Raw genomic sequence first — 27223 nt, forward strand, 5'->3', positions numbered from 1 at the left:
TATATAGTGTTAAGGTATGTGAGTTCAAACCCCTCCTTGGCCGTGAAAGGCATCTGGGTGACCATGGGCCAGTCACTTTCTCTCAGCCTAATTCACCTCACAGAATTGTTGTGGGGAAAAATAGGAGAAGGAAGGTGTGTTGGATATTGAGTTATTTCTATAAATAAAAAGGTGGGATATAAAGAAACAAACAAACAAACAAATAAAATATGATTAGAGGAAAAAGCACTTCTTCCCACCTCCTAGATATCCCACTTCCTGAAGAGTGAGGGGGAAAAAAATCAAACTTTATTTTTTGGGGGAAAAAAGAAAAAGAGAAAAATTTGAAAATATATGTTAAGTTTAAATATTAAAATGAAACTATATTGTGCTAAAAGGGATTAAAGCACTTTTCAGGGATTAATGACTGGACTTTAAAAAATAATAAAACACAACAGATAATCAAATGTTCTGAGAAGACCACAAGATGGTGCTAGTATGTTACAAATGGAATTTCTCTGTCCCAAAGTCCCTTAAAGAGATGGGAGACTCCCAGATATTACCATCAACACCACCACAAGATTAATATTGGAGTTAAAAAAAGATCATCAGGAACATGAATGAAATATGAACCAACACTGACATTAAAAACCCACTTTTTAAAGCATTTTTAGCATTTTAAAGAATCTTAGGCTAAATATAAACACGATAAAAATAAATCAGAATCCCAACATAAATTCCTCACTAGACTATTATTTATTTCTACAGAAATAAAAGATTAATTAAACAGATATTTTCTGTTTTTTCAATATACCTGGACTTCCCCCAGATTCCTAGCTATTCTAGTGTTTATGAAAGGCTGCTTGAAGCAATGATGTACTTCACGTTTTCTGGCCTCTGTCCAACAGTTTCTTTTAAAAGCAACAAATCCATTTTTTCCCATAATCATCTCTACAAATAAAATCTCTCACTTTGTGATAAACAGTATTTTTCTCTTATGGAGACATTTGATTCTAAGAACTCTTCTCCATTACTCTTTAATATACTTTCCTGCCATCCTTGACATGTAAGGAAAGTGGAAGATGTCTGTCTGCACTGTGGTCCATTTGCCTTGTTTATTTATTTATTTATTTAAAACAGTGGTTCTCAACCTTTCTAATGCTGCGACCCCAACCGGTCGTAAGTCGAGGACTAAACCGGTCGTAAGTCGAGGACTAAACCGGTCGTAAGTCGAGGACTAAACCGGTCGTAAGTCGAGGACTTTCCCTGCCCGGGAGCGCCGCACATGCAGAGACGGAGCAGGCCGACCACCAGCTGGCCCAGCCCAAGGGAGGTAAGGCACCCGCTGGAAAAGGGGGGAAAAATGGCGGACAAAAAAATGGCGGTAAGCCTTGCTTGGCGACCCCCATGAAATGGTCGATCGACCCCAAATGGGGTCCCTACCCACAGGTTGAGAACCACTGATTTAAAACATTTATATAGCCAGTGGTATAATGTATGCAAGGTAAAAGCTTAGGGTAAGGTCCTTCTTTCCTATGGTAACATGGAAGGTAAGACAGTTGATGTTTTTACAATAACCATCACAACCTTTATGTTGTGTCAACCTGGCTCTTATATGACCTCCTGCATCTAACAACGAAACTCTAAAACTGAAGCTCTAACAATGAAGAGAATGGATCACCTGACTCTTTCTATACAAGCTTCCCATTAACTTTTGTTAACTATTGTCCCAAAGGTGCTTTTTTCTAAAAGGCAACTGGACTGCCCCCAGCTTCTTCAGTTCTCACTTAAGTCAAAAAGCACTTTTGGGACAACCATGGCCTGGATGATTGAGAATCTCCATAGACATTTGTTAATATTTGCACATCTATCTGGAAATCCGAACTAGACCTCGCTAAAGAAAAAAAAATGATGATGATGATGATGATTGACCGTTTAACACTTTCTGTATAACATCCCCATCCTTTTTTTTTTTTTTTTGCGCGCGCGCATAACCAAAGAAGAAGAACGTGCCCGGAGCATGTAAGCCCCACCCATTGCTCCTCCCTGTTCTTTCCCTCCTCCCGCCTGCGATGCCAAACCCCGCCTTCTGATGTCACTAACTCGACAGGGTGAGAGAGGCGTTCCACAAGGTGGCTCCCGAGAAAGGAGGTCACGTGATGGTTTCAATATGGCGGCGCCGTGTTGCTGTCCAGCCTCGACACCTCCACCTCTGAGGAAATCACGCTTCTTCCGGCTTATGGAGTTCCTCCGCGGCCGGAACCTTTGAGCGTCATTCTCGCTCCGGTAAGGGCAGGCCAGGACGAAGGTCTTTAGTGCGAGAAGGCCATGCAGTTCCCGGCCCGCGAAGAGGACACTCGCACGAAGAGTATGTTCGTCTCACGGGCCCTCGAGAAAATCCTCTCCGAGAAGGAGGTGAGGCGGCCCCCTCACGGACAGCTGAGGAGAGCTTGCCAAGTGGCACTTGGTAAGTTGAAGGAGCGAGCGAGATCGGCCCCTCTGGACGTAGGCGAGATTTGATTAATTCGGTTTCTCCACAGCCACCCCCACCCGCTGCCGCTGCCCTCGCAGGGCTCCCCGGAGCCTGTCAGATGGTGGAAGCGCAGCTGTGGATAATTGGTGCTTCCATTCCCAGTCCTCCCACTTCACCCAGCGACTTTCCCCCGGAAGACAACCGAAGGCAGCTACCAAAGGTCGCTAGTTGAGCCCGAGGAAGCTCTTCTGCATTATCAACTCCCAGCCCTTCTAAGCTCACCTTTCAATGAGCCAGATATGAAACTTTAAACTCTTGTCTCCAATTGTGAAAAGTGGCTCTCCTCATCAAGGCATCCTCAGCTGTCAGCCTCTGTAAAAGTTACACACCTTTGGGTGTGAATTTGCAGATTTGCTTCTATGGAGTCTATAAAGTCCCTCTGTAATAACTAGTTAGGACCCTGCTCAGGGTTCTAGATTCATAATTCCTCATGGTCAGTGAAAGGAGAAATCTAATTGTATGGATATACAGTTCTTCACCCCTGTGACCCCCGTAGCGAGGATCTTATATTTACAGGAACTCTCAAGTGTCTGGGGAGTCATGGATAGATACACACATACACAGTTTTCCTGGCTCCCTAGCTGCTGCGTAATAATGTCAACAAGTTAAGGCAGTTGGTGGAGTCAGGACTTGTCATCAGAACCTGCTCTGTAAATTAATCTGCCACGTTGGCTCCTCCCTGGCTTGTAAACAGCTGAGTTTATTTCAGATCTTCTGGCAGGAAGTGTAAAAAATTCTCTGGTCAGGTTAATTTTGACAAATATTTCTCTTTGATTCAGGAAATGAAAGCAAGGTTTGCTTTCCTTATCTTACTGTAGCATGTGGTACTGTTTGCTATGAATTTCCTGGGACTAAGCACTGACCATTTTTTCAGATTCTGATCAAATGGATGGACTGTGGTTTTTTTACAATTTTTATAGTCCCAGTAATATTTTTTGATGCTCTGATTCGACAAAATCTCTTATTATAAAAATAACAAATATTCTAAAAGAAGAATCCATTGGGGACAAGGAAAAATAAAAGAAATCCAAACTATTTTTTAAAAAATTATTCCAAATAATTATTTGGAGTTATTCAATGAAACTTTTATAAAAAATATAATTAGCATGTATTATATTATTGTATGGTCACTATTTCTGGATGTTTTTAATCCAAATATAAAATACAATTTGACAAATTTCGAGGGACAGTCAAATTTATTAAGTGTATATTTTAAACAAAGTGATCATTGAGATAGATATTGAAAATGTCAATGCTGTTTTTAAGAGGCAAAAAATTGCATAACCCTATGGGTAATGTTCAATTTAGCCTTGCTTGAGATTATTTTAAGCTGCATTTTTGCACATATTTAGGAGTAAGTCCACTGAACTTGCTAATGGATGTAATATTGCACTCATTTAACTATGAATCATTGCTTTTCACATAATACACTAAGCAATTAAGCAAACCACATTTTAACTTAGTGCAGTGTGTGATATAGCCTCAGATTTTTTAAACGTGCAGGTTTAGCCATGACCAAACATAGTTGTCTGAATTCAATTTCTGCTTTCAATAAACCAGAACATGAGAATGGAGCAATGTATTGCTAAGTAAGCTGCTCCTTAACTAATCAATTATAATTTATTTTGCATAAAAATAAATCCTGATGAATTTATATTGTATGCTCAGTTGTTTGTACATTATTGCCCTTTCATGTAATTTAAATCTATTAATTAAAAAGCTATCAACCTGGTATTCAATTAAAATATTGGCCTATTAATATTGCATTTATGCAGCACTTTGACTGTTATATAAATACTATGTATTATAATTATATGACTGAATGAGGAGAGAGATCACTGTCATAGAAATTGAAGGTATTAATAAAAATTTGTATTAAAAATGAGTATACCAGAGTGCAGTGTACTTCAGTTGTTTCCAATAGCACACATAATATTCTTTATGTATCTTTATCTGCAGTTCATTACAGGTATAGTGGCTATACATTTCAAACTGGCTTCAAGGCTATTTATGAGATAGTGACTGAATCAGTGTTATGGACGCTGGCAAGGAGTGTTTTAATGTGGCCTTCTTGATTTTGCAAACCTGTTAATAACTTTTGGTAAATTGAGCATGTTATCTTTCTGAAGTTTCTCAAACTTGATGTTATTGTTTTGCAATGACTCATTCCTTTTTGAAAGATTAATTCATAATAGTTCTGGGGCAATGTATTCTGTTCATGGTTGTTGATCTGCCATGTTCCACATTTTATCTTATCCCATGTGCAATTCTGCCAAAATGTGAAATTGTTAATAGGAACTATCTATATTTTGGGGGTTTTGTACCAACAGTATGTTAATGATATCCAAATCTCTCTCCCCCCTCACCCAAATATAAATTGTGATTTGATTTCTGAATTAATGTGTGATATTTATTTATTAAATTTATATCCACCCATATTCCTATTAAGGCAACTCTGCAAATTAAAAATTTAAAACTATGCAACAGATATCAGCAATGGACTGGAGGAATATAAATTAGTAAAACTTAATTTAGTCAGACATGGTCTTGATTTATATTAGATAGGTCAGAAATCAGATCAAACACTAAGAATTCATTTTCTATAGGGTAAGGTTGGTTATTGTTTTCTTCTGAAGACTCAGAATCAACATTTCGGCCTACTTCTATAATCACTCCTGAACTTGGATCCTCAGGTTCCGGAGTGATCTTAGATGTTTACAGTGGTGTACCAACAGATCTGAACCCAGAGCAGTAAGGAGATAGAAGTTAGAAATGTTAATATATGGTGATGATTTAAAATGTAAAATGACTTAAATCTTATTTTAATGAAATGAATTACTATCCTATCCTATAAAGAGAGAGTTCTTAGGAAGTTCAAATGCTATTGTCTCGTACAGATTGTGCTAAGGAATATGTTGAATGAAGATTCCAGGTAGAACTAGCAAGACAAAATTATATTTTTCAGTGAATTTGCACTCATAGTTAAGGCATCTATAGACTCTAATTCCTCAGTGGTAATATTTTATTTATTATTTGAGTTAATTTACATGGCCACACATCTTGGCAAAGATTTTTACGCTGCATCTAATTTTGAAAATCAAACCATTGCTCACAGATTTCATGATAGATAAAAAAAACTAATACCTTTGTAGTACTTGTCTTATTTGAAGATTGTTTGGGAGTCTTAGATATAATATCGCTTTAGATAGTGAGATGGGTGGTGTATAAATTAAAGAAATAATAAATGAGTAAAATAAAATAATTCCTTTTAAAACAGATATGTGTCAGTACAATATTAGACAATTTAGAGGTACAAAGTGCTATACAAATCAGTATCTTTTACAAGCTGAAAAGCTACAGCTGCAACATTATATTAAGCTGAAGAATATTCCTTAGTACTGGACGATAACTGTACATTATTGAAATGTTCTTTGAAAGCCATTCATTCTTTAATTACAAAAAACTTGTTCTGACTGCCATTACTGTTTTGGTATTCTGTAGCAAATAACACTGTTTGCATTTTGCCCTATTCCACTTAACTGCCTAAAGTTCACAAAACACAGTGAATAATTTCCAAAATATCTATGAAACTAGTTGAAACCATGGTAAGAATCTTACCGCAGCTGATAGCATTCAACTCAGACTGGTGGCTTCAACTGCCAACAGGCACTAAAACTGTTCTTATCTGCAATCCTGCAGATACAGGAAGAAAGGAAACATGATGGAAGATTTCTTTGAAATCTTTTCTGGTAGCAACCACATACTGAATTTAAGTGTTCCTTTTGTACTGAATACATTGTTGATCCAAGATTTACTATAAAATAGCTATAGCTTTTTAATGGTGAATGTAATGTTTCTCCCAAAACATATATCAAATTATATCCTGATATATTTCAGTCTGGAATTGAAACAATCATCATGTGTTTTCAATTCCTGAACTAGTTAGGTGCATCTGAGTTTTGCATCATGAGGAACATGAAGTTTTGATCTAATTTAGGAGCAATCTCTCTAATATTGCCAAGTAAGAGTTGTTAAAATATAGTCATTCATTCTTTTCACAAAAGAGTGGATTGTGGTTGATAGTTCCCAGTGAGTTTATCAGCATTTAGCATTAGAAATTGAGCATTCTGTTCTAGATTACAAGTGAGTCTTGCTGGCTTTTCCATTCTTATTCTTCTCTACAAATTAAAATTAACTGTTTGCAATAGTGGCAAATTTGCAATAGTGGCAAATATCTATAGCCCGGGTATAGGATGGGGGTGAACGTTCATTCTCCAAGATTTTGGGTTGGTTTCTGAATATTTCATTACCAAGCTAGGTAACATCTTCAGTGATGTTTAGGGAAACCAAGCTCGGGGAACAAACCTTCACCCTCAAAATTAACTGTATTATGATGTTTAAAATTGTATAATAGAAACTATATGGAATGAAAAACCTTAATGGCAACATATTGTTTATGGCTATGAAAATAGGCTTATATCCCATTACACAATTAGCTTAGCTTGTCAGAACCTCCTTTATGAATTATCACCATAAGACTTTAGTAGTCATTATTTATGCTTTTTGCTTGTCGTTATCTTTAGACTGGACATACTTTCTCATCTATCATATGTAGATTCACGTACACATTTTTTAATTTGCTAAAGTGTATGTTAATCTATGAAAGACCATAGTGTGATAAATTCCCTACTTTTACCATATTAAACAGGCTGCTCTTTGAAAACAAAATAACTGTGTGCTTTTAGGCCGCTCAGATCTGGGAATATTCCAACTTCCCCGTTCAAAGATGGTGCACAATTTGGGGGGGGGGGGTGTCTTCCCAGACATACAGCTCCTGCCCAATGAGTAGGTGGCAGCTCTGGACACAAAGGCTTTTACCCAGCTTCATCTAATGTGTCAGTTGAGCTAGTTGCACCAGTTCTTAGATCAGTGTTTCTCAACCTTGACAATTTTAAGGCATGTGGACTTCAACTCCCAGAATTCCACAGCCAGCAATGCTGGCTGTGGAATTCTGGGAGTTGAAGTCCACATGCCTTAAAATTGTCAAGGTTGAGAAACACTGTCTTAGATCAAAGGCACTCAGTCATTCATGTCCTGACACTGGACTATTGCCATGCACTCTACATAGGACTGCCATTGAAGTGAAACATCAGCTGGTCCAGAATGCAGCAATGTGGACAATGATGGGCATGCCTCAGTATCCTCATGTAACACCTCTGCTTTGCGACCTGTACTGGTTGCTTCTGGATGTGATTAAAGGGTGTTGATTGCTACATATAAAGTCCTACATGATGTAGAGCCTGGTTATTTGAGGGCCTGCCTGTCTCCAACAGTATCTGGCCAGTTCAATCTGGCAGGATTGGTGCACTCCAGATTCTATAGATTAAACAATGCCACTTGTCTGGACCCTGGAAGCATGCCTTCTCTGTAGCAACACCTGCCCTCTGGAATGAGATTTCCTTCAAAATTCGAGCAGCTCCAACTCTACTGGAATATTGCAGAGTTTTAAAAACCTGGCTCTCTGCTCAGCCTTTTGAGGGAAGGAATTCTTTCTTTGCCATCACTGTTCTTTTATGCTGGTTTTGTATTTTTTTTTACTTGTTCTTTGTTTTTAAACGTTTTAACAGTTTGTAAGCCACCCACAGTTGCTGAGAGTTGGGTGGCATTTAATTATTATTTTTATTATAGGTGGTCTCATAGTCTCCTTAGACTGTATTTAGCATTTTTGTCCTATACTGAATGCTTCCCAAGGATCTGGGATAAGCAGAAGTTGTTGTTCAATAATGTTAAAGGTACTGTTGCAGGATGTAAGTTGCTCCAAGTAAACTTCCTTTGCAATTGACTGATGGTGATTTTGTCAGTGCCGAATGATTTGGATTGCACACAAAGCACCTATTACTATCTTTATTTCCTATTGGCAGATCTTTATATTTTGTGATTTTCTCCAGTTCTTTCTCTTCTGTTCTCTCCAAGTATTGCAATGTTTGCTATCCAGAGCTTTTTTAAAATTTATTTTATCAACGATTGTTCAATCCTTGGATGTGGTGCACCAGATGCTTGTCTGATTGAATTCTATAGTCCCAGAGCACTTTAACTTCTTTATTTTCTATTATTTTGTCTATTTGTGGTCCCTCCCAGTTTTTTCATGCAGACAAGTGGTATTTCTTGCAGAAATATTATGGTAGGTTACACAATCAGCCAGATGTTTAGGCTGGATTTGGCATTTATTATTATGGAAGGCATTATGTATCATTTCATTTTTTAATATTATTTTTTTAATAAAACAAGCAGCTTCTTTAAAAAAAATCACTAGTTCATAATAAAGCAATATGGTTCTTAGAATCAACACCATAATTACAACATTGTAATCACACTTTTAGATATCATCATTACATAGAGAAATATAGGGATGTGGAAGCAAAAGAGCGAAAAAGCTGATGATACTGCAATGATTAGTGATTTTATGGTCAAAATCCTAAAGTTAGATAGAAGGAAGACACATTTAAATGGTTTAGTTTCTCTTAGGTGTTCTGCAAGATTTAGGTTACAATTTGGACTGCTGGGACAAATAAACAAAAAAACAAACCTGACCTGATTCTCTTATTTTTCAAAATATCAAATCTAGTTTAACAGAAAGGATCTGTCTATGCATGTGTACAGTTTGTGTGTGTATGTATGTGTGTGTGTGTAAGGAAGAATGTGACAGGTGAAGCAAGAAAAAGCCAACATTAGGGAACAAAGTATTGTGCAATGCCTTCTGGCATATACTATTTCCCTAATCAGACGTGCATGCTGCAGTCTTAATTTAAACAATTCTGCCTTGGAAAGTAGCCAGTTTAGATTTTTTAAACTAGAGTTTCCAAGTATAGGCATCAGTCAAATGGTATGAAAGTTCAGTGCCACCTCATCATAGTTACAAAGTACAGTAATTTCAAGAATATATTTCTAATTTTTTTTAAATGGGTATTATAATATTAGAGCAACAGCATAATACTGTAGTTATTGGCTTCTCAAAGCAGATTCCATTTAAAAATCTATCTAATGGAAACATATTTTAAAATAGCATGTAGTATTATAGTTCCAATCTTGATATTTGCAATTAAACTGTAGCAGAAGTTGGACAAGAAAACATAGTTGGGCAAACATAGTGAGTATATTTTTAAAAAAATTATAAATGTACAAAAAGATAATAATGTACTTATACTGAGAGTACCAAAACATTCTTAACCAGCTTACAAAGCCAATAAGGTTGTGACTTACCTCATTTTGGAAAATAGGAAAGGATTGGCAATTGAAAGATCATTGATTTTTGGATAACTTGTTTGGGAAGTTCAGGAAAGACTCTTTAAATGTATTCTGGATGATTACATGGTATCTGACAAATGATTTTATATGTAGCCATAAGACTGGATTAATAGTTTCTACATTTTGGTTTGCTATTGTTTTATCTGAAAAATTTTAGAGGTCTTCCAAATAAGGCCCGATCCTGATAATTCATATGAGATAAGATTCAGCCTTTTTTATCAAATTATGAAACTAGCGACTTGTGATTGTGAGCAATTTTAGTATTTTCCCAGACTGCTGGCAATGTATGTGTGGATGGGACAATGCCATTTCAAGCCAGCCAAAACTGCTTGAGACACAGCAACATCTTAGTGCTTCTGTTCAAGAGGCAATCGGGGCTCCCATTGGAGAGGATTCTTGGCTTATCCTATTTGCCACTTCCAAGGATCCTGTGATAGTTGCATGCTGGCATGATTAGGTAAGGAGCCCAAATGTAGAATTGCCCAAGTACCAGCATTAAGATTTTGGAAGGCAACTGAAGTCTGCCGTTGTGGCAAGTCTGCCATGTGGAGAAGTATTAGAAGTTTATTTTCTTTTTTTGTTTTGTTACTCAAGAGGAGAAAAGGATATGTGATTAGGCATAGACCTAAGGGAACAGGTAAGGCAATTTCAGTGAGCTTATTTAATCTTTTGGGTGAACAAATCTATTAATTTAATTAGCTCATAATTCTCAAAAAATTCTGGAAATTGGTAAATGCATAAAAATACCCATGCTCAATATCAGATGCATTTTACACTAGCTTCAGAAGAATTAGAGGAAAAAGTGACTGATAATTTAGAAGTGTTCTTATTAAGTAAATTACATGATAAACAAGGTTGATAGTGAAAGAAGGTAGTTGAGATCTTCAAATAAATATTTGGCCTACTATATTACTATCATATTTAAATCAATAGAAGTACTTGTGGCACTTTAAAGATTACATTTATTATCTTATAAACTTCTGGGGTCACAGACTGCTCATCAAATACATACAGTATAATCTGGGCAAGACATATGATGTATGCATTCATTTATTAATAATAGATTTACTAGTCTTAAAGGTTTGAGAAGACTTTCCTACTTTTACTGCAACAGATTAAATATAAATCCAGATGTTTTTCCATAATTGTGATATTGAAATATAGATTGTTTGCTTTGTTATTATGTATTACTTTTGTTTTGAGAAATCTAGGCAAACACACTTTTCCCACAATGACCAACAAATGGCTAGGAACCTTACTGAAGTAACAATTAGCAATTCACAGATATCAGACTGTAACACTGAAGAAAGCATATAACTATGAAAATCAGTTGAGATTTTCATCTCCATATCGTATCTTGTAGACATTGAACAGTATAGCCATCAATAACTCCAGTGGTCTCAGTGTGCAGTATGTAGGATGGATATAGTTTCTAGCTGCCAGTTGACATGTTCAAGAAAGTTTAGAAGCATGTGAACAATCTTAGTAGTCATATGACACCATAATAAATCTGAATGCTACTATATAATTACTAAAAAGGTGTTATTTTAAAAATACTTGATAAAATTAACCTGCTGTTATATAGAGAAGTCTTTGTTGGTATTTACCTTAAAAACTCAGTTATTTGAAAATATACAGTAAGAACATTTCGAGAGAAATTTGTATATTTGTATGCAAGTCTGACATAGTCATAGGTCTTAAACTTTCAACATATAAAACAACATATATTTCTTTTTCTCCCTAGATGAAATAAAAGCAGAATTAGAAGAACAAAGGTAAGTAAATTCTCTGACAAGTCAATGTGTCAAAGACTATTGACCATCTAGCTTGAGGTATTTGTAACGTTTGTTAAACATTGCGAATGGATTGGGTCTTGGCATACACCAAATGTTATTTATATTAATATTTTGATAAGTTATATAAAGATAAAACTTTGATGATTCCTTCTGCTAGTAATATGTTTCCTGCTAGTGATATATGTTTCCCATTTGTATCTAGACATGGAGGAGCAGGTGGACAAAAATAGTTTGGGATGCTGAAGAAACTTTCAGAGTTTCAGAAACTTATTTGTAACTATTTAGAAAAGTGAAGGATTTGAGGAAGGGATACATGTTTAAGCAACTCTTGTGGCTATGTATGGTCTACTTAAAACGGTCATTCTATTTCAGTTACTAGCAACGACTTCCACACTTCTGAAAGATAATGCATACCACTTCCTTTCTTTTCAACTGGAATTTTTTTCTATACCTATAATTTATCTATTTTCTGCTATTCCCTATCATCATTTTTCCTATCAATCATAATTTAGGCATTTAAATGGCATGGACACAGATATAATTAATAAGGTTAATTAACCACAGCTAGATTCTCTTTATATTCCTTTCCAATAATTTTGGCTTTTAATATTTTCTGAATCTCAGTTTGCTTAATGATATGTTTTGCTTGTCATTAACATAAATCAATGATTTTAGGAAGAATCTTAGTGATTTTTTAAATAGTTTTATGTTTTAATTGATTATTTTCCTCACTGGATTTTTGTTAGTGGTTTCTGATCATCTTAAATTCCATAATCATATAAAAATAATATTGTAATAATATTTCATAAATATGTTATGACTTTCATGTTCTTAATTTATAATTATAATTATAATATATAATTATAGTATTAGCTTTATGATGGGAGCATCAGTCCTTTTTTAAAAAAGAAATTTTAGGCACTGAGGTGATGTGCAATAATAGTCTCATAGAAGACTATTTTAGTGGTAGCAACATCTGATGTTTTCTCACCCAAAACCTAATAATTTTGTAGCTATCAGTTAAAATACTTGAACTTCTAAGTTAAATACAACAGTGAAGAAATACTGTGAATTGATTTGCACAGCAAAAGTATACCATAACAAAGTTGATAAATGAAAGCACAAATGGAAATCTTGATGTGTCTTCTTGAGAGAAATGTTTATTCTGTGCAGCTACAAATTACTGCCTTCCGAGAATGACTCTGTGCACAAATTTTCATCAATGAACAACTCCAATTGTTTGTATTTGGGGTGGAGTTAAAATGTCATCTTGCAAAAGGGAACTGGTAGTAACTTGATGTTGTAAGAAGACATAGGGAGTTCTGCTTGTCTTTGTGCTGAATTTTAATAAGCATGGATATTGAAGATTATAGCCCTAGGCTTCAGTATTTCAATTGCCTGTTGATAAACCTACTTCCAAGCAGGTATGAAAAAGAGTAGGCTTTTCATACCTAGAAACAATAATTGATGAGTATTGAGCCAGTTAGATATATTTAACATACAGAGGACAATCTGATACAGAACTGGCACAAACTCTAGTGTGAAAATGATTTATCATATCGCATAATTTTCTTTGAATTTTTCTAATTAGCCAAGGGAATGAAACCATACCAAAAGCAAACTTCATTGAAGCTGATAAATATTTTCTCCCATTTGAGTTGGCCTGTCAGTCAAAGTCTCCACGGATTGTCAGCACTTCTTTGGATTGTTTACAGGTATTTTATTGAAATTTAATCTGTTAACTCCTTTGGGTAACTTGGTTTTACTTGCTGAGTTTATGTTCTACAATTGTATGTATATGTATGTGTGTTTCAGTATGAATGTTACTGTGCTGTAGAGGGAATTAAAACTTGGTTATCTGTTCCTTTGAGCAATGTTTTGAACATTCCTGTTTGATTTCTGTTGATATCAGTTGGTTTAGTTTTTTAAGTGCTTTATTTTCCCACACATCATGCTTAAAATATTCTTTTTAATGCCATTTATGTGCAATGCAGCTGTGTGGAAAAAAAAATAGAAACAGATCGATTTTTTTCTCTCAAATCCCTTCTCCCCCTCTCAGCTTTAATAGTTCCATCTCCTTCCCTGGATTTATTCATGAAGATCTTCTGGTATTTTGAATATGTTAAGAGATCTAAGATATTGATCACCTGAAAATGAGCTTAATGCTGTATGTGTGTATATATATATATATGTTTCTTGCCTAGAAACTCATTGCTTATGGACATATCACTGGGAATGCTCCAGACAGTGGAGCTCCTGGAAAGCGCCTGATTGACCGCATAGTTGAAACAGTGTGCAACTGCTTTCAGGGTCCTCAGACTGATGAAGGAGTACAGTTACAAATAATAAAGGTAACTTCTTAATGTACCTTTTAGTAAACTGGATATTTTGTTAGTCTTCTGTTATTTCAAGAGAATCCTTATATTCATTTATAGATAATTTTCTTCTTATGTTCTACAACATTGATGTATTTCTTGATATTTATGAATGTATGCCTTATTTAAGAAGTAGGTTCTTAAATAAGGCACACATTCTGTTCTTATGGAACATAAGAAAACCATGCATAATACTTTCTGCCTTCTCAGTTATTTTGCTAATTGATGTTGTATTCTGTGCATTTATTTTCATCTTACTCAATTCCCTATTTTCTCATTTGGCATCTCATTTCCTACTGCCTATTTTTAAATAACTGATTGTTGCATAAGCACCACTACTGTTTTAAGACTCTTTTCAAATTAAAAATTCTTGTGAGCGATCTTGTCCCCAGACAGTGAATAGATTTAAAAAATATTCCATGTACTAGCTGTACCTGGCCACGCGTTGCTGTGGCTCAGTCTGGTTAAATGGAAAAGAAAGAAAAGAGAAAGCTTTTACGTCCAACAGATGGTGCTGTTTTTCAAAAAAAGCATGTTTTTACCTGTCACAGGTGTGACATCTATATAATAGTAGGTATATAAAAACACGCGCGTATTCGAGTGCAACGTTGTGTCAAAATTTCAAAGCAATCGGTGAAGAACTTTCGGAGATTTAAGATTTTGAACAAACGAACATTTACATTTTTATTTATATAGATTTCAAATGTTTTCTCAATGTTTTAAAATATGTATATTTTTCTGCAACGTTCTCTTTTAAAGGCTTAAAAATTGAATTTGAGCTACATATGACATTCAGTCACATGTTATTTTTCTCCATGTAAACAAAAACAAATTGGTAATAGGAAATACTGAGAAGGAAGGTGTTAGAGATAGGGAGAAAATCTCAGACTTAAAATATAGTGCTACATACAGTGGCTGGAAAGTTAAGTTCCCATTGAAATTTTTTGGCCTTGCTTTTGAACTGGCCAAAGTAAATGGCTCACCTAATGTGCTAATTCATATAAATCATAATTTACTGGCTTTATTCAACCGAATGTCAATGGCATAGTTCACTCAAAATACATCATCATAATCAAATAAATCACATTACAGTATAAGATTATTTGAGAATACAGCCAAAGATCCGTAAGAATGCAATATTAATTCCTGGTTAAGTGGATAAGATTATAATAGTGTCATTTTAACAGCACATAGAGAACAAGTTCTTAAATATACAGTTCTTGGACATTTACTTTTGCACTAGTAATATGAAAGCAGTACTGTGTGAGCCTAAGGAACAGAAAATGCAAGCTATAAGCATGAAAGAATTGTCCTCTTTCATTATAAGTACTTTCGACATAAGGGAAAATAGTATGATTTATTTGATAAAAATCTGGAATAAAATAGTTGCTACAGATTAGATAGCATTTTCCCAAGCAAGAAATTGTTCTTGGGGATTAATTCCTACCTTCTATAAAGAAGGATTTCAGGACAACAGTGTGTGTTGTTGCCAAGGGGGTGGGGGTGGGGCTATTTTATTATTTTTATTTTTTTCTATATTGTGCTTTATTTTCTGTAAGCTGCCTGGGATCACCGTGAGCGAGTAGGCGGTTATATAAATTTTCCTAAATAAATAAAATCAACATATGTTAGCAAAGGTTTGGTGAATTTTATTCCTTTTTTAACCCTTACTTCAGAAACACCTATTTAAAAATGCTGAGTAATTCATATTTTAAAAAACGGTTTTGCCAGTTTATTATAATGTCTATGTGCCTTTTTTTTCCAGGCTCTTCTTACTGCTGTCACATCTCCATATATAGAAATTCATGAAGGAACAATCCTTCAAACTGTTAGAACTTGTTACAACATCTACCTGGCCAGTAAAAATCTCATTAATCAAACAACTGCCAAGGCTACTCTCACTCAAATGCTGAATGTCATTTTTACACGGATGGAAAACCAGGCTGTATGCAACAAATATTTCTTTCTCTGTCTTATACATCTTTGTATATGCATCTTTGATTATTGATTGTGCTATTGTTTTTCTTTTTTATATTCATGTTGTGTATTATCTAAAAATAGAAGAAATGACTCAATTGAGAGAGTTTGTGGGTTATTTTTTTTATTTGCAATCTGCTTATTTTAGATCTTGCAACTTAGTTGTCATCTGTTTTTCCCATAATGGTGGGATATTGTGCTATCAATAGCAATCCTAATTAAAAAGGATCCCAAGAGCAGCAAAAATGGAACTTGGTAAATAAAAGTTCCTTGGCACTGGATTTAGGATAAACTTTAGACATAAAACTGCTGTCTGCTGTTTTCTTCTCCTCTTATTTACCTAGTATGTCCACTATTTTTTATTTGGCATATTCACAAATGTGATATTGTCTGAATCAGTCAAGAATCTAGTTAGTAAAATTGAAAAGATATGTTCGAATCACAGTGTACACTTTAACCTGTTGTTTTCTATCCATGTCTTGGATGATAATTATGTTCAACTTCATTTAGACCTGATGACAAACTCAGAAAAGGAGAAGAGTTTATGATTTAATTTGTATGACTTATCCTCCAAATCATGTATCCCATCAAAACAGATTCTCTGCAGCTCTGTTCCAAAATTTACAAGGACAGATGCAACTGTGTTTCATTTTGTGATGGAAAACTAAAATGTAATCCTAAATAGACTTTACAAAGCTTAAAGAGAAAAGGGAAACCCAACCCTGGTCCAAAATATCTGAGAAAATAAATGATTAGCCCTAAATTTACTGCATGATATAACCATATTCAATGTTGTCTTATCCATTTCAGCCTTCACTATATCAAAAGCTTTAAGACAGTCCCTATTTTAGATTACATGCTTCTGGAAGATGCAGACTATAACTGATATTGTTTGCTATTCCTGCATTGAATGTCAGATTAAAAGGGCATAATAAAAAACAACCTTTGTTTTCCTTAAGTTGAGAAAATACTTTCTATTGGCTTTCTTTCTTTTCCTTTTTTCCCTCATATTTATATTAGTTTGCATTTGTTTTTAAAATGTTTTAATATGAGAAAATGTATTCTAGATGAAATGTGAAATAGTAATAATTTTATTTCAATTTAGCTGCCTAATCTTATAGATTTTGGTAGCTTACAAATACAAAAAAAACCACACACATAATAAAAGTGATTAAAAACATATAAACCCCATCCAGTTAGCCTGAGCTAAAAGAATAATAAAAATAATATCTGAAACCAAACCCCAGGCCTGAGTTTCTCTCTCCCTCTCCCTCTCCCTCTCCCTCTCTATACACACACATATTTTGGAAAACACTTCATACTGCTATTGTCCTGGAACATTAAACAAGGCATTTGAATATATAGGAAGACAGAAACATTTGGAACCACTTTAGAGTATTTAGTTATGTTTCTTTCTGTTGAATATTTTTTGGAACATATTTTTATGTATGTTGTGGAAACACTTTCATTTTTTTAAGATGCAAGAGACAAGAGAACTAGAAAAATCAATTCAACAAAAATCCCAATCGCCTATGATTCATACTGTGTCAGGGTCTCCTAAATTTAGCCGACTGATGAATAGCCAGCAAGAAAGCAAACCCTCAACTCCTGTAAAAGCAGACTTGACTAATGGAGAGCCAGAAAAAAAAGAAAATGGAGATGACAAACCACAGGATGATTCCACTTCTGCAGAACTTGGTAATTAAACTTTAGTATATGTGGCTTAAAACTTTATGAAGGTCTGGTTCAATGCCAAAACTACATTCCACTCATTTCGCCTATTGTGTGCCAACTTCATTATAAAAGTCATGGTTTGAATTTTGCAAAGTTCTCCATTACATCTAAACAGTAAAACTATGAAACTGGCTTAGTCAACAAACCACACAAAGTATCTAGTATCTGCCATAATTTATAAGTAATGCAAAACTGTAGCTGAATACAAATCAGGACTGTTGCATCCAAGCCACAGCATGATTTGGGAAGGGGGGGGGGAATAAAAAAAAAGAAATGTAATGTCATGACACTGATACTGCTTCATAAATCATAGTTTTGGACAATTCTTCAAATATAATCAAAGTAAAGTAAAATGATTAATCTAGAATGGCAATTTTGATTTACATATCTTTCTTAAGAGAGTATACTTTTACATTTTGATGAATTTATTCTAACATTCTATCATTTTTCTTCCGTTGACCACTTCGAAAAATCTAGCACACAGAGTATTTTAAAAAATAGTTATTTGTAGGCAATAATCATATCAGTATATTATCAGTATATTATGTAACATTAGGATTTCATAATTTCTGTTCTATTATTGTTCTGCTTATAAGGCATAAACTATATGATTATCAGTATAATCTTTCAGGAGGGCTCTGTCTCAACACAACTATTGATTCTCAGTGATTTTTAATAGCTCATCATTGAGTAGGATGAGATGCAGTTCAGTGTACCATGTATGTTACAATTAAGTGACACTGTAATATTCTTAATCTATATAGCAACCGATTTGTCTTTGAAGATGTGTAGATAGATGTCTTGATAAACATGCATATTGAGAAATCTGCAGGAAGCTTCTGATAATTGTAATCACCTCTGTGGAGAGCCTTATTTTATGAGTAGTGCAATAGCTGTCCAAGCCAGTAGCTGTGGCTGTCAGGGGTGACTCATCGCCCCATTGTGGAAGTTTGTAAGTCTCCTGTGCAAATTGGACATGAATGGTCAGTTTTTTTTTCTTAACTAGACTTTATGAATTTACAAAAAAAATTCAGAGAGTAGTGCTTTTTTTTAAAGAGATGATCAATTGCAATTTTTTTTTCCAAATAACTTCTTAATATATATTTTATCAGAAGAAGAAACTGATGGAGGCAAAGAAATTGTTAAAGAAATCTTGGAGGATGTGGTCACTTCAGCGGTTAGAGGTAAACGTTATTTGGCTAGGTCTCTCTCTTTCTTCCTGCCTTTTTAAAAAGAACATCCTCATTCTTAATTTTTTCTTTAGGATGACACTCTTGGTAAGAATAAGTTAAAACCAGACCCAACTGCCTTTTCACATAAAAGATTCTGTATCAGCCTAACAACTCCCATATCATTAGAGAAAAACCGATTCAGTACTTTAGCAATTTTCTATTTTCTTATTGTTTTCTACTGACTCTCTGAATTAAATTCTTTACAAAATGTTTGGTATGTAATTATGGCAAATATAATTCTTCAGCCTCTTTAGACGAAGAACTTCTAAAGCAAGGTCTGTCTGAATCAAGTAGGATTTTATCTGAGCTGGGAACTGCAGTTCTTGCCTCTCCAAGTGGCAGTCATGAAAATCAGCAAGCAAATGGAATTTCAGATGATAGACAGTCTGTCTCCTCCACAGATAATCTGGTAGGGCTCTTAAAAATAATAATAATTTGAATATAAAACTCCTAACTTTGGGGAGAAGGGGATTGTTTGAAGACAGGTATCTGGGGCTAGGGTTGGAGAAGACAGTAAAATATTTGGAAGGGCAAACCTAGCTCCAAAACCAACAAATGGCCAAAAACTATGGATTTCATTATCAATTTAGCTTCTTAGGTTGGTATTTACTACTATGATAAAATAGATGCTGCATTGTTCTATTGAACTATGAATTTGGAGTAAAGTATAACAAAATGTAAAATTTATTTTGAAATATTAGCTTAACAATCTGTTATGCAGTTAACTCTACCTTCTGTCAAACCTTTTAGATTTTTTTTTAATTCTACCTTTATTATTTTTATAAGCAACTCATGGTGGCACATATGCCTAATACTTTTTTCCTCCTATTTTCCCACAACAACTCTGAAATGGGTTGGACTGTGAGTGAGTGACTGGCTCAAAGTCATCCACTGGTATTCATGCATAAGCTCGGACTAAAACTCACAGGTTTTGCCTGGTTTTGCCCCATCTGTTTATTAGCTGTAGCTATAATTTATTAACACATCCATAGAAATTAGTTGTACTTTGTTTTGCTAAGATAGAATTGCATAAAATTTCCTATATTCTTATGATATGGTGAATTAGTTACTGTAATGATAACTATACATATTTATTGCTGTGTCATAGGCAAGCATACATGAATGTGCTGCTTTTTTATAATACATTTTAACCCACCACAACTGGTTAGATATAATAGATATTTTAATTCAGGTGCTTGAGCTTAACCTTAAAAAAATGCATGCTTTTAATAAAAAAATATAATATTAGAGAACCATCATATTAGAAAATACAATCAAAAGTGCAACAGGAGTTGAAATGATATGAATATATCTACTGCAGTTGGCACTAAGAAAATATTTGGACAAAATTATGAACAGCTTAGTTGAGCTAACATATTAAAGTAATTTCTTAATATTAATTGGATGTTAGATTCAACAGTAGTAAATATATTTTTTATATCAACTTTATTTAGAATCTGACTAAAATGGGTTGTAGGCGCAAATGATTCACTTTCAAATTTAATCATTACCTGTCCACTTGAATTGAGAGCCTGTGTTTTTACTGGTATTTTATTGGAAAAAATGGGAAGAAATTGTGCAACCATTATTCATGCTGCACAAATTTGAGGATACACACATACACATAGAGTTACAGGTTCATTCTTGCGTAATGTTCAATCTCAAAAAAGTTGTTCTGCCTTTTAATGTTAGAGTATAATCATCACTAAAGAGTTAAACAGCTGTCAACATTAGCCATCCTAACTAATTCTTCTGTTGCTTTGATGTTTAGGAAACTGATGTCCCTGGGCCTCAGACAGTTGCAAAGTTCTCCCATATCCTTCAGAAAGATGCCTTTCTTGTGTTCCGGTCATTGTGCAAACTTTCAATGAAACCACTTGGTGATGGGCCTCCAGATCCCAAGTAAAAACTAAAAGAAAATTTATGACTTGTATTTTCTCCATTTGCTAGTACAAATATCAGAGAACAAAATTAATCACTTACAATTTGATTTTACCTGCTTATGTAGGAAAGCTAAAGCATTTTAATAAAAAGAAACATTCTCTTAATAATTTAATTTGCTTTCTGACTAAATCCGCTGTTTTCCAAATGACATATAGTACTAAGCTTGTATACACTGTATAATCATCCCAAAATATGAAACTTGGAAAGCTTGCTATGCAAGAACCGAATTTAGGTTCTTGCAAATACCAGTGGGCCAAACAGATGCCTTTGGACCTATAGACGTATGTGTTTTATTCTCAAGTATCAGAAAAGAAAATAATGTGTGGATAAGTTATTGAGTTATTGGTATTGCTGCTAGAATAGAAGATGGTTGTGTGCACAAAGAGGAAAAGACAATATTAGAAGAAGCAGAGTAAATGAAAAAGCATGTAGTGAGATTATTTTTACAATATAAATTGCTTTATTTCTTAATTTAGTTAAAACTAAAATGGAGTCTTGTAAATTTAAAGTGCCTTTAATAAAATAATCTTTGTGCGTTGCAGACGTCCAATGCTGCAGTGCTGTTCTCAATGGCATGTAATAAAAGAAAAGTTTGTTGTTACTTCTCTTGATATATATGGTTAGAATTAGAATCTATCCATTTTTAAATATTAAAAAAATAGGAACAAATTGGTCAAAGGTTTTGAGATTTCAGAATCAGAGTCCTCTTTCAGAGTCACATTCCACAAGTAACTTAGCAAAAAAAGAGGGTTTTTGTAAAAATAAGTTCTTTTCTTTTTTCTGTTTTCAGATCTCATGAAATGCGCTCTAAAATAGTATCACTTCAGCTGCTGCTTTCGGTTTTGCAAAATGCTGGTCCAGTCTTCAGGACACATGAAATGTTTATAAATGCAATCAAGCAATACCTCTGTGTAGCATTGTCTAAAAATGGAGTGTCTTCTGTTCCTGATGTGTTTGAGCTCTCTCTTGCAATCTTCCTTACCCTTCTTTCAAATTTTAAGATTCATTTAAAAATGCAAATTGAGGTAGGAAAGTTTTGTTTTTTTTCCTTTACATTAAGGGATTTATATTCTCTTTTGGTTAACTTTGTACTAAACATCACTGGTTCTGTATATAGTTTATCTCTCAGATGAATGTAATATGTTTTAAAATGTATGTGTATAAAGTCAGCATTTTTTTTTCAAATTTGAATGAGTTTCACAAAGAATGAACAATGCATAAATGCACATTTGGAATTATGCTTATACTACAAATATTTTTGCTGCTTTTTACATGTGTGTTCAACAGGTGTTTTTCAAAGAGATCTTCCTGAATATTTTAGAAACGTCTACCAGCTCTTTTGAGCACAAGTGGATGGTTATTCAGACTCTGACTAGGATTTCTGCAGGTAATTTTTTAATGTCTTAATAAACCTTCCTTTTCTGCTTTCTTAAAAAATATATATAAAGCAATATATGAATCTAAATGTAGGCATATAGAGGAGATTTTTTTTCCAGAATTTCTTGTAATCTTATCCTGGTGTTTGTGTCTAAGCTTTTCCTATAAATAGTTGCATGAAGAAACAAAGGTAGCTGATGTATGGGCTTTTGCTGTAATGAATATATTTGCACCATTTAATCTCCTGATAAAAATAGGTAGGTTATACGGTAGATAACTATCCAGTCCAATATTTGTGTTCTCTGGAGGTTAACTCCCCCCACATCCCACTGGCAAATTTTACTAGCAAAATGAAAAACTCAGCAGTACATTTTTTTTCTTAAAACACTTAGTTCCTTTTTAAAAATGAAAAAACCCCTAAATTAAAATTTCTTCCTCTAAAACAGGCTGAAAATTTCAGACCAACCCTCTTTGCTATGCTTCTTGTATCCTATTTTCTGTTTACATCTGTCTTTACATCTGTTCAGGGGTTTTACTTAAGAATTGAAATCAGCCTTTAAACATGGCTAAATAGTACCATATCCAAACTACCATTTAGAAGCAGTCTTACTAAAGGTGCTTTGGATATGAAGGGCAAACAAAGGAACAAAAGGGAGTGTCTGGATTTGCATGAAACATTTCCTCCTTTTGAAAACTCAGGTCCAGGACCTTTTTAAGGTTAGGAAACATTCCAATCCTGATATTATAATGCAAACAATCAGCTCTCATTTTCTTTTATATATTTTCTTGATTACAATGGAAAAATGCCTTGTGATATTGTATTGTCTCTCTAAATCATTGCCACTCAACTGAATTTCATAAATTATATTTCCATTTTAGATGCCCAGTGCGTAGTGGACATATATGTTAACTATGACTGTGACTTAAATGCTGCTAATATTTTTGAACGGCTTGTAAATGATTTATCTAAAATTGCTCAAGGACGTAGTGGACATGAGTTAGGCATGACACCACTGCAGGTAAGATCTTGTGTTTTTTTAATTCTGAAATTATTCACCACATCAGTAACAGTACCTCCTAAATAAATATATATAGAAGTTTAATATTAATATATATTTTATTTTTGCTTCTTTGCATTAGTGTATCCCAGTTATTCTATTAACTTGTGTATCATAGATTTTAGGAGCATATTTTCCTTGGAGACAGATCCAGGCCCGAGTAACTGTTAGCAATAGAAGAGATAGCACTATAATCTATGCATTCTTATTTTGCATCAATCCATGGTATTTTTGTTGAATTTGCACTGCTCTTCCTTTAAAATGAAGCTAATGACCATTTTCAGTATAGTTGATTGTTCCCCACTTTTTTGCATATAGGAACTAAGTCTAAGGAAGAAAGGTCTTGAATGCTTGGTCTCTGTTTTAAAGTGCATGGTTGAATGGAGCAAGGACCTATATGTGAATCCAAATCATCAGGCCAGCATTGGTAAGAAATCCCAAAACATACTTATAGTTGATAGTTCAATTTTTCTTGCTTTCCATTTACTAATTAAGTCTAGTTTCTTGATCTTAGGGCTTCACTAAACTAGAATTTTCTATGGCAATTTTTGTAATGCTGTTTGAGAGAGGTAGAAGTAGGATATGCCAGTTTTTCTCTATTTGTGAGAAATAATGAGAAACATAAGAATTGAAATTCAACATGTCTGGGGATCAACGCTGTGGAGAAAGCCAAAATGTACTTGTCAACGCTGCTAATATTGAATTTTGACAAAATATGCAGAACTGTCTGGTATTTTTAGAGTTAATTCAGATGAGAATGGGAGAGGAGGGAAAAGTACGCGGAAGGGAACGGAAGTGAATCTTTGACCTCCAGGTTAATTGGAAGATGTGAATCATGACCCCAAAATAGGGGAGGGGAAATGCCTGGAATGTTATGTGCAAAGGAAGGGAAATTCAGATCTTGGCATTCCTCCATGCTGTGCTGACACGCCATTACAATAATAAAGGCTATTTAGGTTAAACAATGCCTGAAAGTTCTTTGAAGTGTTTCATTAGTCAGACACATGACAGTACTGTTCAATGAAAAATCTTCATCAAGGTCCAGTCTAAGCAGGGAATAAACAAAATAGAGACTGGTTTAGAAAGAAGGTTGTAGTTTATTGAAGAGCAGAACCACAAGACAGGCTCTAGAGCACATGTAACTGGGAGTGGTGGGTTTTAATACCTTCTTGGGCTTTTGTGTTTGGAATTCCTGTTCTGTGGCATGAACTTTGACCTGAGGTTCAGTGTGCCTTTCTGGTATTCTAATGGTGGTGGGTTAATCCTATTATGTCCCAAAGATCATATCCTGCTTCTCTGGGGCTGTGGTTGATGGCTTACTTCCTGTGTTGGATTTCTTGGGTGAGGGGTTGCTGGTTCTAATTCTATCACTCTGCTATTGTTAGCTATCAGTTTCGCTGCAACGGATTTCAAAAGATCCTGTCTTGAATGGGCTTCTGCCTGGTAGTGTTTGTTCATGAATGGGGCCTCAGATTTTCTGAATGGAATTATCAAATCTGCATTTCTACAGACCTGGCATCTGCCTGGGGCTATTAAGAAAAACTGGGCCTGCTTTTCTGCCTTTAAGATCCTTTGGGGAAATATAATATTCTGCCTTTCAATATTCCCAAAATATTGATTTTTGATTTTTGGCTAATCTTTTAAGGGGGAATTTACTGGATGGTTAAACATTCTGGACTGCCATTTTGGCTGGCTGATAATTGTAAGACCCCTGAATAGAAGAACTGTTATAAAATATGCTTTCAGTGGTGCTTTGACAATTGGAAATGCCTTGGATTATAAAAACCATATATAAAGATAAGAACTATATAAGATTTGGTTGCTTGGATTTTAAGATTGACTGGTTTAACAAGGCTAATCATAGAGACTATGGTACCGATGAAAGAATATCTGGAGGGGGGAGATAAAATGGATGTTGTATACCTATCTAAAAGTGACAGGAAACCACACCTAATGTTTCCTTCTGAAGGCCCCAGCCTGGAATAACAGAGACCTGCAGGAGCAATACTCTAAGGAAATGCAAATATTTTTCAGGAGGAAATGTATGCAATACTGTGACAGATTCAAATGACAATGGTGTCAAATCATGATGAAATTAAAAACAACTTTGACGATATAAATGAGCACATTTTTAACCTAAACTTACAATTAAGAAATTCTCAGAAAACAACGACAAAGAATGAATAAACAAACCTGAAAACAGAATACAAACCAGAGGACAGTGACCCAAAGAGCAAAGCTACAGATGAAGAAAACCATAGCTTAATACAAACAAAAGAAAACTTGCAAGATTTTACCATAACAATGGAAATGGAAAAGATATCTTATTTTTCAGGGCTTCAAAACAAACTTGAAGATAGGAAAGAAGATCTAACAAAATGGATTATAGAGCAGCCAGGAGAATCATTAAAGTTTGGGAGACAAAAAACGCATGTCTTACTTAACTTGTCTCTTCTATTCCCAACAACATTTACAAAAATAGAGGAAGAATCCCCTGCAAGTTGAACACACTGACTTGGAAAGATACTTGGCAAAAGAAGAAGGCTAAAGTTAGATTCAAGAGATTTGATTCGACTTACCAGATGGAGTACTATATGATTAAACACTTGTTTGAATATGGTTGAAAGAATAGATAAATTATGGATATAAAAGGGCCCTACAGTATGAGGGACAAGTTATACAAGTAGTATATTATTTTTTATAATATATGAAATGTAAAAATATTGGGATGATGGTGTATGTGAATGGAAAGTTTGGATATTTAAAGGTAATTAACTTTGAGAAAATTATGATTTGAATACAGAGGGGAAATTAAGCTTAAATAAGAATCTTGAAAACGACATATAGTGAGTTAACAAGATAAGTTTTATAAATTGAATGAAACATAAGCTGATCAGAAAAGATGTTATATGCTGATATTACTGTTATTTGTACAAACACAAGAAAAATGTTTATGTCTAACTTTGTATGTATCGAAAATATTAAGAACTATATTTGTTTAATGTTGACAAAAGGAGAATACTACTGGAAGAAGAGAAGATCAAAGCAATATATTATTAATCAATATATTGATTATGGAACTATAGAATTTAATTATTATTGATTGTTTTTTAAATATATGAACCCAAACAACACACTGTTTACCAAGCAGTAAAGATTGTTATTGTAAAAAATCAATAACATATATTTTTTTTAAAACATAATGACAAGCAAGTATTTTTCTCCTGGAATTCCCACATATGAAAAGCCAATTCCCCTCCTATTGATCTATTAGCTCTGTGGACTACTGGGAAATTTGGAGATTAGGAATAGGCTTACATCTTGATTTTTATAGCTCTGATTTAAGTTTGTGCAGTGGTATAAATACATTTCTCTCAGTTGTATATAGGTTTTGAGTATCTCTTCTTTTTTATGTGCAGGCCCAGACAAACCTTCAGGCCAAGAAATAGGGGAAGGAAGATGTTTGGAGATTGGCGGACGAAGAAGCAGCGCAAGCTCTTTAGACTCAACAGTATCCTCAGGAATTGGGAGTGTCGGCATCCAGTCTGCTATTGCTGATGATCCAGAACAATTTGAGGTCATCAAGCAACAAAAAGAGATAATTGAACATGGGATTGAACTGTGAGTTGAAATTAATGCTGGAGTAGTTTCCAATCAGTCTTTTCCTGATAGATACCTTTTTATTCGCTGCTGTTTTATTTGCTGTGTAAGAAAATGAAGGTGTTATCAAGTATGCTAGAATGAAAAACCAAGTGCGCTTCAGATGGTCTCCACTAGCAAATTCATTTTACTGACTGCCCTTTATTTGCATTTGCATTTATAAAATCATTTATGCAAAATTAACAATGACCAAATTTTAAACTCTAAATATACATTTTGAAGAAATGTTTCATTAATATAGTTGCTTTAGTGC

The 27223-nt window shown here is 34.4% G+C and overlaps 1 protein-coding gene across 1 annotated transcript in view; it reads left to right on the forward strand.

The window, feature by feature from the left end:
• The first annotated feature begins 2117 nt into the window (after window positions 1–2117).
• The window catches only part of ARFGEF2 (ADP ribosylation factor guanine nucleotide exchange factor 2), a 49089-nt gene continuing 23983 nt past the window's right edge, over window positions 2118–27223 (forward strand). Inside the window, exons 1-14 of the mRNA XM_015822796.1 lie at window positions 2118–2446; window positions 11562–11592; window positions 13205–13328; window positions 13818–13964; window positions 15754–15933; window positions 17444–17663; window positions 18812–18883; window positions 19177–19340; window positions 20703–20833; window positions 21666–21900; window positions 22163–22262; window positions 23132–23271; window positions 23629–23737; window positions 26730–26931. Coding sequence (XP_015678282.1) covers window positions 2308–2446; window positions 11562–11592; window positions 13205–13328; window positions 13818–13964; window positions 15754–15933; window positions 17444–17663; window positions 18812–18883; window positions 19177–19340; window positions 20703–20833; window positions 21666–21900; window positions 22163–22262; window positions 23132–23271; window positions 23629–23737; window positions 26730–26931 — 1994 coding nt within the window. The 5' untranslated portion in view covers window positions 2118–2307. The remainder of the gene's footprint in view (window positions 2447–11561; window positions 11593–13204; window positions 13329–13817; window positions 13965–15753; window positions 15934–17443; window positions 17664–18811; window positions 18884–19176; window positions 19341–20702; window positions 20834–21665; window positions 21901–22162; window positions 22263–23131; window positions 23272–23628; window positions 23738–26729; window positions 26932–27223) is intronic.

This window comes from Protobothrops mucrosquamatus, unplaced genomic scaffold (genome assembly GCF_001527695.2).
Source record: "Protobothrops mucrosquamatus isolate PMUCROS unplaced genomic scaffold, P.Mucros_1.0 scaffold1678, whole genome shotgun sequence".
Lineage (NCBI taxonomy): Eukaryota > Metazoa > Chordata > Lepidosauria > Squamata > Viperidae > Protobothrops > Protobothrops mucrosquamatus.